Here is a 12,145-nt window from a genome sequence, read left to right on the forward strand (position 1 = left end):
GGTATAATATCAGATACAGGAAGCATTGGAGGAGTTTCAAATCTATAAATTAATAATGTGTTTTGAGCTGCAGCACAGCTGAAATGAAATATTTACATTCCGTCACTGGGATTTAGAACCAGTGCAAGTGACTGATACATAGACACACACAACAATATTCTAAAAACGTGGGCATGAAAAGATTTGAAGGAATATCTATGCAGGGAGAAATCGAATTTCAAATAAAAACGGCACGCTTATAACGTTACAAAAATAATTGCATTTATGCAGATAACACTGGATAGGACAATCTTCCCACTCATAAATCTGAGTCACTAATCAAGTGACCTGGTTTGTATACAAGCGCTCTTTGCACCGTTCCCAGGGAAAGACAGGGAATGGTTTGTCACTGCCTTTCAGGACAGCAGGGGGTAATGCCGCGGCAGACTGCGAGATTATTGCCCCGCATTATGTAGAACATGCAAACACATCTGTTTCTGTGACTGATTGCCCTTCACAAGCCATGCAAACTCAGACTGACGCAGGGAACAGTCAGGAGGAACACTCAGGTGTCGGCTGCATATGGTGAGCCCCGTACGTAGCCAACTGTGCATGATCACAGGAGATGTGTTTACCACTCTTCAAAGAGAGTCTTGACATTGCAATGACATATTCTGTATTTTGATCATGACACTTTATCTTTAAAAAAAAGAGAGAGAAAAAAAAGATTTCAGGCTTTTAGTCTATTAACTTTGAGACCATCAACTGTAAATAAAATAAATATTCAGCACATATACACATTTACACATATCACACATATTTTTTGGCTTTTAGTCCATGTGTGCTTTGAGACCATCAACTGTATATGCTAGTGCACTCTCTAAACATTCACATGATTCACCATTTTATTAACAGCCTTTCATGTCTGGAAAAACGTACATATACAGTCCCTTGCGAAAGTATTAAAACCCCTTCAATTATTTTAACATCTTGCTATGTTGCTGCCTTATGTTAAACTACTTTAAATTACTTTTTTCACACCAATCTACACTCCATACACCACAATGACAGAAAAAAAAAAACAGATCTGTGACAACTTTGCAAATTTATTAATAATAAAAAAAAAAAAAATGAAATAAGTACATTGCATAAGTATTGAAACCCTTAACAAAGTATTTAGTTAAAGCAGCCTCAAGCCTTTTTAGGTATGACTTGCAGTCAACAATAGTGGGAAAGTGTAGTGGAAAGTGTTGCGCCAGCCTGCAGATTTTGGACTATGATACCATCCAGTCGGAGGATCATGGAGCTCAACCAGTGTGACCATCAGCTTGTTGGTCACCCCTCTAACCAAGGCCCTTCTCCACTGAGTGCTCAGTGAGGCAAGCTCTAGGAAGTGTCCTGGTTGTTACAATCTTGAAAATGAAAAAATGAAGGGTTTTGAATACTTTCGCAAGTCACTGTGTATATACCACTACCACACACACACACACACACACACACACACACACACACACACACACACACACACACACACACACACACACACACACACACACACACACACACACACACACACACACACACACACACACACACACACACACACACACACACACACACACACACACACACACACACACACACACACACACACACACACACACACACACACACACACACACACACAATAAGTCTCTTAGCTCACCAGGCCTTTATTTGAACAGTAAAACAGTAATATTGTGAAAGTAATTTATTCCGTAATGGCAAAGCTATTTATAACCTTTACTTCAGTCTTCAGCGTCACATGACCCTTCAGAAATCATTCTAATATGCCGATTTGGTGCTCAAGAATCATTGTTATCGTATTATTGAACCTTATTATCAATGTAGAAATCAGTTGTGCTTACAGTTTTTTCCAATTGCTAACACACAATTTTGCAAACTAGGCTGGTTTTATCAAAACACTTAACACAATTCACAAAACCACACACCCAAACTGCAAAATAACTAATATATCCTGCAAAATGAAGCACTGCAACTAAACCTACATATAACATTATCAAAATCAAACTTTTGCACGAAATGGCACACACATTCATATTACCAGATTTTTGTCTAACCAACTACACACTGTTGGGCATAATGAAAAGCACTCACAGCTTTAGTATGCTTTGCCATAATACTAAAATAGTTCAAATTGTAGAAAATTCTTCAGATTGTTCACATGCACAGAAATATTTGCAGATACACACATGCTGTTGCAACATTTATTTTTATTTTTTTCACCAAACAAGTCAGTGAAACATATGCACAGCAGATATATTTACATTGGACTGAACAAAGATATGCTCACAAAAAAACAGTAAACTGAAAAAGATTGTAGTGTTAACAATTAACCATTGAGGTGTTTGGCCAGGTGGCACATGTATTGGCCAATTAGCTCATGTAGTGTCATTTTGAATGGTAGTGCTTTGAAATGGCAAACATGTGACTATGTATTTAAAAAGTGCCATTTTGAATTGCCATTGGTTTTGCTCTCTGTGTGTCAATTTAAATAATTGTGCTGTGCATGTCATTTTAGTGTGTTAGCAATTGGAAAAAACTATGTTTTTGTGAATTTTTTTTTTTTAAGGGTTCTTGGATAAATAGAAAGTACAAAAATATTTTGTAACATTATACATGCCTTTACTGTCACTATTGATCAATGTATCCTTGCTGAATAAAAGTATTACATTTTAGAAAAAAACCTTTGAACAGTGGTGTACGCACACATGCACGCACACACAGCATATATGAAAATACAGTATGCAGAATATCCAGATAATATACTAAATTTGCCAAAGTGTGTTTATTTGACCGTGGTATCATACTTGGTACAGCTCTTAGAAAGACACTGTTGCTAATACGGTTCACAGAGGTCATCCTGCATTCAGTTATATAAAGATGCTTATTTGACCAATGGGCATTATGTAAGGCAGTCAAGAGACTAAAAACCAAGAACATTTGTCTGTGTTTGCTTAGAATGGAAGTGAACCAGAGGTCAATGCTACAAAGCAAAAGAAAGACGAAAACCATTAAAAACATAATGTTCTGAAAACGCGGCTAAACACATCTCCACTAAACTGAGTCCTGACGCACACGTCTCCCAGCAGATATAATAAGCTACCATCACTACTGACCATTTCGGCTGCAACTAAAGTGAGCTTATGGAAGCAAACATGTATGAATAATTTAACATGGTAAGTGTTCTCCATGTCTGTTTAAATAAGGGTGCATCCAGAGAAGCAGACAAAAAGAGTCTCTGACTTCCAGTTTGCTTTCAGTGTAACCAGTCATTTGATAGTATTAATAAAGCAATGAAAACCCAGATATTTTAACAGTACTGACCAAAGACAGCATTTTAAATTCAAAGATCTGTAAACGCGACATGAGGCCACGGCTCACCAGAGACCCAAAATGGAGAGGCCGGTCCTCCAAACGTGCTGGATTGCCTGTTTAGTGGGCCAAGCACTCGATTATACACTTGGGCGGGCGTGACACACTCAGTAAAAGAGTTTAGTGCTCAGCTCGACAGCGAGGTGAATGATGTCGCTTTACGGGAATGAAATGAACGGCTGATGTACAGCTGTTCGCTCCTGCCCTCCACATGCTCTAGCCGTTACCCGGTGGAGGTGGGGAGAATCTGTCTCAAAGTCAAAGGATTACAACCGTTAAAGCCATGAATCACTGTCAGAACTCAACACTAGTAAGGAGACTACAACAGGAAGCCAGGTACTTTGAATGCATGCATTAGGCCCATATCTACAGTCATATACGTTTTCTGAAACTTTAAATGGATGAGAGAGAAAATGGATGAGGACATCTGCGGTGAAATACAGTTTTGCGAGATGACAACAGAGAGAGAAATGACTCTGAGCAGAAGCAAATGCAAGGAAAGCGGGGATATGTTTAAGTACCATCTGTTGAGAAAAACTAGCCTGCTAACGTCAGCTGCTGGCTTGGAGAAAAAGCCTATTCTTTGTCAACATGCTCCCTTCACTCGCCTCAGCTAACTGGGATTACCATTAGGACATCTTCCAGGACAATTATCTGCCTCACACGAGTGCAGCTAGTTTTACACTTTTAAAATAAACGTGGACTGTTATTTCGATCTCGACGCAGAGGCTAAGTACTGTGCATGTGACTTTGCAAATGAAAAAAGCAGCTGCCTTTCAGACTAAAAATGAATGATTATGTACAAGACATCTAACCAGCATATCAAAAGAAGCCCATGTGATCAAAGAGAATACTCCACTGATTTGTTTACAGGAAATCTGGAGGAGAAGATAAAAAAAAATGACAGTCATCATCACAGAAAAAGATCATTCACACACAAACCAAATGTCGAGTCTGGACTGCTCAATAGCTCATCACAAAGGTCAGTGATGGGGCTAATGCCCCACGTTGGTTATATATAAAAGTCAATATTCACAGAGTGCTTTTCCGAGACTTTTCCAAGATGAGTTTAGAACGAGAAATAAGGACGCCACTATATACAAGCCTGCATGTTTAAACTAGAACACCTATATAAAACAACAGCAACATCAAGAGCTGAATCTACTTCTTCATGTTCTGATATGGCATAAAACTGTCTTAAATTATTATCTTAAAAAATTAAAAGAGAAGTATTCAGTGTTAAACAATATGTTTTTTAAAGAGGAGTACTTTTATTAGCATCTCAGCGAGTCGGTTATGCGATGATGCGCTATGAAACCATTGCGGGGCAAATAAATTGTGATATTCATTTATTAATAAAAGTAGCCTAATAAGGATGGTAGTAATAATCATCATTATCATCATTTAGATCGTCGCTTGGGGATTGAGATCATCATTGGGGGTCCTGTCGCTGGGCCTGTGATGGGCACAGACACAATTTTTAGCTTCAGACTTTCCATCCAGTCGGAGATTATCAAACATGGTTGATATTATGCGACGATTTTATAACACGTTGTTTTCATTCGTCACGCATCTGCTAACATCGAAGCACATGCAAGTTTGTTGTGTTTAGAATGACTTGAGTCTGAAAGTGTGTGATCCTCAGTCATTCATTGTAGAATGCCAAGTTTTTCTCTCTAACCATTTACAAAGTCGTATGATGCCTAGAGTTTTGAAATCTGTTCCAATTTTAAAAGTTGTGTAGTGTATCCCAGCCTTTATTCATTATTCCAAACAAAAGTCCTCCATGTATTGTAATATTCTTTTCTGCTTCTACAGTATATAAGGAATGAATCAGGTTTGTACACAACAAGGGTAAATGGCACCTTACCTCAACACTGTTTAGGTTTAAATTCAGAGCCAGTTCTCGTAGTCCTTTAGGAAAACCGTTCCACGGCTGTCAGACAGAGTCCCTGAACGCGCGCTCAGTGTCTGTGCTCGAGTTGCTGTGGTCAAGCACGCTATCAGCTGAGCAAAAGGCATTTTCAACACTGATATTTACATGGATTTGTAATAAATAGCTCATCAGATGAAACAAAAAAGAAAAGAAAAACTCTTTAGTGGTCATGTTTTGTGTTTTTACGCTTCAAATCAGACTACAGAAGAGAAGCACATTGTCATTGTGATCAGGTACAGCCATTTGCAAACTTATTATATTGTACCAATATAAATTTTAGTACCGCAATACTTTTTAGCACCAGTACACCATGATCCTAAAAATGCACTTCAAATGCTACGTTACTATACATCTTTACTATACAGAAATCGCTTTTGAATGCATGCTCGCTTTTCACTTTCGCTTTTTAGCTTGCGATCATGTGTACTCTGTGTAGGCATATTCAGTTAATAATTGTAGCATCTGTTGTCCAACTGAACTAAATGGTTTTTATTTGTATAAAAAAGCCAAACGACAGTGGGAAAGTAATATAATCGGCAGACAGACGAACACCGACTACCATAGCAAGTCTAGGGTCAACCTTAAATTACAAAGGATTTGCCACCTAGGTTGACAGTTGCTGATTGGAAATGCATTGAGAATCATTTTTGAATCAGATCATGACTAACAGAATCTACCATATTCGATTCCCACCCAAATCAAAACATGCTTTTAACATAGAAAAGTAAATATAAAACTCAAAAATGGTGCAATTGTGTAGGCAATTGGTTGCTATTAACAAACTATTGGTTGTAGGCAACACAAAAACGCTGCCTGTGGTTTAACAAAAAGCACATTCACACATCACTCCCGTCCCTGCAATCAAGCCTCTGATTACGGCTATTTAAAACTCAAGTGAGCATCTTCACAGCATCCGCGTATCAATGACAATATTTACAAACTCTGCGCCCTGGCAAAAGCACAAAACTTAGTAGAAAATTGCATGTATGCCAAATATTGAAAGCTTAAGAGATGCTTGTGAAAGAATGCTGATTGATGAGTATGACATCTGCATGTACAGTGAGGAACTCCTCCGGTCACGTTGTCTACCACTCACCAGTCCTTTATTGAGAAACATCCAATTACAGTCATTTTCATCTGAATATTGTTTTAACAGACACTTTGAAAACACTATTCGCAGAATGTAGCCATTGAAAGTTGAGATGGTTCTACCTCCAATAGAGTTTCAAAAAAGAAAGAAGGGAAATCATACCTGAGACAGGTTCCTCCATTGCGGCAGGGTTGATGCTGGCAGACTGTGGCGTCACAGTTGTGAATATTTTGGCCTCTGATTGCTTCCCCCACCACATGCAGCTCTTTGGAGCCCATCTGCAGTTCACGTATGCAGCCGATGAATCCAGAGACATTCCCACTGTTGTGGTGCAGCTCTGAGAGGGATGGAACGCCACCAAGAAACGTGGGGCCGAACACCACCTGAGTGTTGGGAGGAAGAAATGAGACGCGTTAACAATAATGATGATTTGATCTAACTAAAGATAATTATGTTAGATTAGCCTGTGCTCTAAAGTGCTCTGTAAATAAATTCAAAGTAGCAAATAAAACAAAGATTACTGAAGTATGTTGTATAATACTACTTCAGTCTTGAAATTTTAACATTCAGTTCAATGGATTATCGTTTCTTTGGAATTATTTGTGAATTTTACTAGCAATTTCGGAGAAAAAAGTAACCAAACACATTTTTTTTGTGTACACTATTGTTCAAAACTTCTCAAAACACTTTTTGAAAGTAGTCTTTTATGCTCACTCAGGCTGAATTTAATTTATAAAAAATAAAGTAAAATGTGATATTATCAAATGTTTATGATTTAAAATAATAGTTTTTATTTTAAAATGTTATAAAGTGTAGAAGAACCTTCAGACATAAAACTAACCTTAAACTTTTAAACTAGGCTTTCCAAATACAACATTCAAAGTTTGTCATCTTCTTGCCAATTTTACAGACATTTCCACAAACAACAGTTCTTAATAAAGCCTGGAGTCTTTTTTATGTTTATGAAGCTCTATAAATGGATTTGTGAAGCCATTATATTCTGAATAAGATTTATAGTCTGTTGAAAATGTCTGATTATTACAGCACAGCTCTCTCTGAGGTTCTCATCAATTAGGACGCAAACATGAACCAATTATTTAACGTGAATAATCAAACTTCTTATTTTTTCAAGAAATATTATTACACCAGCTCTCAAAAAGACTGAGGTGTCTTCTTTACAAAAATAATGGCATAATAACCAACATGACTGCACATAAACTAAACTAACTGTCTGTCTATTCATCCATCCTCTATCCATCCATCCATCCATCCGTCCATCCGTCCATCCATCTGTCCATTCATCCGACCATCCATCCGACCATCCATCCGACCATCCATCCATCCATCCATCCATCCATTTTTACATTTATAATTAAAAAAAACTATACTGCAATAACAAAGTGGTAAAAATGACAGTAGAATGGTTAAAATAAATCAGATAATTCATAGATAAAACATAGACTGATACAGTCATTCAAATGACTGAATGTGTAGAAGCAGGTTTACCTCTGACACAGGCTCATCCATGTATTTCTGCTGCCGATTAGCAGTTCCATTATCAACAGCTATTTCAATGATACAGAGCCGACCATTGTCACGAGATGGAAATGCATATCTAAAAGAGAGAGACAGAGAGGAGGGAATACAGATCAAGAATGAGAGAGTAAGACAGAAACGGGCCATGGGAGGAAGGAAGGAAAATCTCATTAGATCATGCAGCATTCACAATAAATCCATTTAAGCATAAAAACTACAGAAATTGGTGAGGGGAGTTCTGGGCTACTACTAGGCCACTCTACGGAAATCTCAAACTCCTGCACACATAGTAAAAATATTCATCTTCCAGGCTTGTGTTCTGTATCCATTACTCATTTACTACTCAAGCAAAATATCTTCTCAATCATCTCAAAATGTCAAAAGACAGCTCCTCCCTGCTCACGGGCTGAAAAATAATCCATTTCAGGAACCTAACGCAACAGTAAAAGGTGCTGAGTGTCTCAACAATCTCCCCCACAAAGCTTTCAACTGTGGGTTGACGTGATCCAACAGTTATTCTGTAAAAAACAATATCCTAACTGAAAAATACATGTAATTAGCAAAAGGCATGGTTTTTCTCGTTGCCCAATCAGTTCTTTTAGGCACATGAAAAATTTGAGACTTGCTTATTCAAGCATCAGCTTTTGATTTCAGTCCATGTTGGGTTCAGGGCAAGAGGGGGAGAAAAGTCCCCTCTCCTTTAATGACCAGATGCGAGCAATCAGGGCGATTGCCCTCATGCTAATTTGAAACCGCCTTGCAGGACACCTCCCTGAAGGCAATCAAAGCCCTACAACTTCAGGTAGCACTAATTACAACACTGGGGAAGTTATGAGAGTCGCTCTGCATACAGATTGACAAATTAATGCCCGATTGGGACTACGAGAAGGAAATTCAATGTGACTGACAGCCCGGCACCGAACCAGTATTTCTGATGAATCCTGAACATAAGGACATGAGCTGATTTGATTGTTTGCCAAGGCTCCTGCAATGACTTTAATATTCTGGTATTAGTCCAAGTAGCGGGATGTTATGAAGTACTAATTATTTTAATCATGGCTTGATAACCACTTTAGGTGCATTGGACAGCTGTTTGCATTTATAGAGACTTCTCATCAGGTTCAATGTGTCCTATATGATATGATGATTTCAGCATTGGTAGCAAATGCAGGCGCATGCAGGAACATTTGATTATTTTAAAGAGGCTATATTATGCCCCTTTACAATGTCTTGACTTTGTTTTGGGGTCTAGAATAGGTTTTCATTCTTGAATGTAAAAAAACACAAAAAAAAAAAAAAAAAAAAACAACATTATTTACATTGTTGCAGCACCTCTCTTCGCAGTCTGTTAGTAACGCTCTGGGCTGTGTTTCCCAAAAGCATCGCAAGCCCATGTTGATCGTATATACCATTGGTGGCAATGATTATACGATCAACTTAGGCTTACAATGCTTTTGGGAAATGCAGCCCTGTTTATTTCCTGTCTCTGTGAAGCCCCTCCTTCCGAAAAGCTCAGTGTGCTCTGATTGGTCCAGTGTGATATGATTGGTCAGCCACTTTGATTTGGTAAAAAAAAAAAAACGAACACTTTTTTTTTGCGTGTGCCTTGGGTGGGAATTTTTTAGATGAAGAATATTGTGATGAGTACGTTTCCAGAAGAAAACCCAAGACTACAATCGAGGGAGTTCAGAAACAATGCTTACTGATATAGAGAATAACTCCCTTTGGAGTGACTTTGTGCTTTGTAACTTTGCAGACCTTTTTCATGCTCAAACAGCAACATTATAAACTAAAGACAGTTGAAAATGTAAAAAAAGAATAATAGGTTCTCTTTAAATTAATCTCAGTTTGGTTAAAGGGGCAGTTTTCACACAAAAATGACATAGCTGTCATTACTTAACCTCATGTTGCTCCAAATCTATATGACCTTCTTAACACAAAAGTTATATATCGTCCATACAACAGAAGACATAACATTGGCTCAACCAAAAAGTGTGAGATTGGGGGTGGGACAATCTTTTTAACCAAACAATCGCGTGTTATTTTCAAGCAATATTGTGGGCAATTGTGTTTAAAACTAAACTGTTTCCCAGCTCACTGTGTTACTGCTTTCTTCTCTAGACACAGCAGTTAAATGGCACCCACTGAGATCTACAGGGGTTTGTCCATTCAAAGTGAACCACACGCAACAAAAAGAGAGAGAGAGAGAGAGAGAGAGAGAGAGAGAGAGAGAGAGAGAGAGAGAGAGAGAGAGAGAGAGAGAGAGAGAGAGAGAGAGAGAGAGAGAGAGAGAGAGAGAGAGAGAGAGATTTCACAAAGACTCACACTGCAGTTATGCTGGACAATACAAATATGATGTTAAAAAAAGATTTAAATGTCACTTTATAAAGTGCAGCAGATGACACAATCTTAAATAGCTACATGCTACCAAATGGCAAAGACAGCTAATATTTCTCTAGGCTCATATTAAAAAGATCTAAAGGAACATCTAGTGCAGTGCTGTGGCTGAGCATGTCTGTGGTGATCTAACTGGGCGCTGGTGTCATTCTTTCTGATGAGCTCTTGTGGACACGTGGATACAGTCCTGAGGGAACAGAATGAGCACACTGGTTATTTACAGAGAGAGAAAGGGCACAATTCCATCATGTGGGAGTCTAAGTCAGATCTTATTATCCGTTTACTTTAATGGAAAACGTTTATTTCTCAAAAAGCACAAAGTATATACACTACCGTTCAAAAGTTTTGGGTTCGCAAGATTTTTGATCTGTCATTAATTACTCACCCTCATTACGTTCCAAACCCGTAAGACTTTCGTTCGGACCACAAATGAAGCTATTTTTGATGAAATCTGAGAGATTTCTGTCCCTCCATAAACAGCTACGCAACTGACACTTTGACAAAAAAACTGAACAGCAGTGTATTCCAAATAAACAATATGTTACAAAATACATGTTTTGTTCTCTCTACTGCTAAGAAAACACACATATATATATATATATATATATATATATATATATATATATATATATATATATATATATATATATATTTAAATAAATACTATATAAAATTCTATATATACACATTTGTGCTTTTTTATTGCCTTTTACAAAAAAATAAAAAATTAAATAACTTTTCTGGGGAGATACTGTTAATGACTCATTTTGCACTCAGGGGCATATGCAAATTGTAACACGGAACAAAAAAACAAACAGAGCAAGGAAAACAGGACTGGAAGCAACCATTACATGTACAACAACCGATAAAGCAACAAGACAAACACAAGGGCTATATGCTATATTTACTCCAGGGCAAACAAGCTTAACAAGACAACGAGTTAACAAGACACACCTGGGAAAGACAAGCGGGGGGAAAAACTACAAAGGACTACAACATGGCACTCAAGACCGGCGATTAGAAATAGCAAGTAGCAAATCAAAGTATTTTGATATGTTCTGTCCAAATTTCCTTGTGGGGGTCATTTTAAAAAACATGAACAAACTTACATTTAGCATGAAATACATTTAGCATGAAATTACATGAATAAACTGTGAATCTTGAAATGAGAGATCATAATTCAAATCAAATAATGCGACCAGGGCTGTCTTTCCCAAAAGCATCTTAAGCTTAAGTTGATCGTAGAACGGTTACCACCAATGGTCTCTACATTCAACTTAGGCTTACGATGCTTTTGGGAAACACAGCGCAGGGCAATCAAAACTGAGGAAATTTTGAATTTCTGAGTGTACCAGCAATGTACACTAGCACAGCATAGTACGGTGGCCGAGAGAGCTCAACGCGCTGCAACTGAAGAAAACACATGCAAATAGAAAAAACACCCGCAAATTAAGAAAACATCTTCATCAGTTTCACAACACATGTGTGCTCCAAATACTCACAACACAAACAAATACAGAAACGCTCTGCAAAAGTTCACAACACAAACAAATACAGAAACGCGCTGCAAATAGGACAGAACACAACGGAAATGTTTCCGGGGAACCTAATAAGTGACGGACGGACGGACGGCTGGGACGTGCTTATTGCTCGTGAGCTTCTTATACTGTCTATGGCTTTACCTATGCCCTACTCTCTTAAAAGGGCAGATGGCAGAGCACTTGCAGGGCACTTTGGAGGGAACGGGGCACTTGTGTGCCATGTTGATGAAA

The 12,145-nt window shown here is 38.0% G+C and overlaps 1 protein-coding gene across 1 annotated transcript in view; it reads right to left on the reverse strand.

The window, feature by feature from the left end:
- Window positions 1–12,145, reverse strand: part of eys (eyes shut homolog) — a 292,650-nt gene that overhangs the window by 17,185 nt on the left and 263,320 nt on the right. The window contains exons 38-39 of the mRNA XM_084092742.1: window positions 7,947–8,055; window positions 6,603–6,823 (exon numbers count right to left, since the gene is read on the reverse strand). Coding sequence (XP_083948868.1) covers window positions 6,603–6,823; window positions 7,947–8,055 — 330 coding nt within the window. The remainder of the gene's footprint in view (window positions 1–6,602; window positions 6,824–7,946; window positions 8,056–12,145) is intronic.

Source organism: Abramis brama, assembly GCF_963993115.1.
Source record: "Abramis brama genome assembly, chromosome: 19".
NCBI classification, from domain to species: Eukaryota; Metazoa; Chordata; class Actinopteri; order Cypriniformes; family Leuciscidae; genus Abramis; species Abramis brama.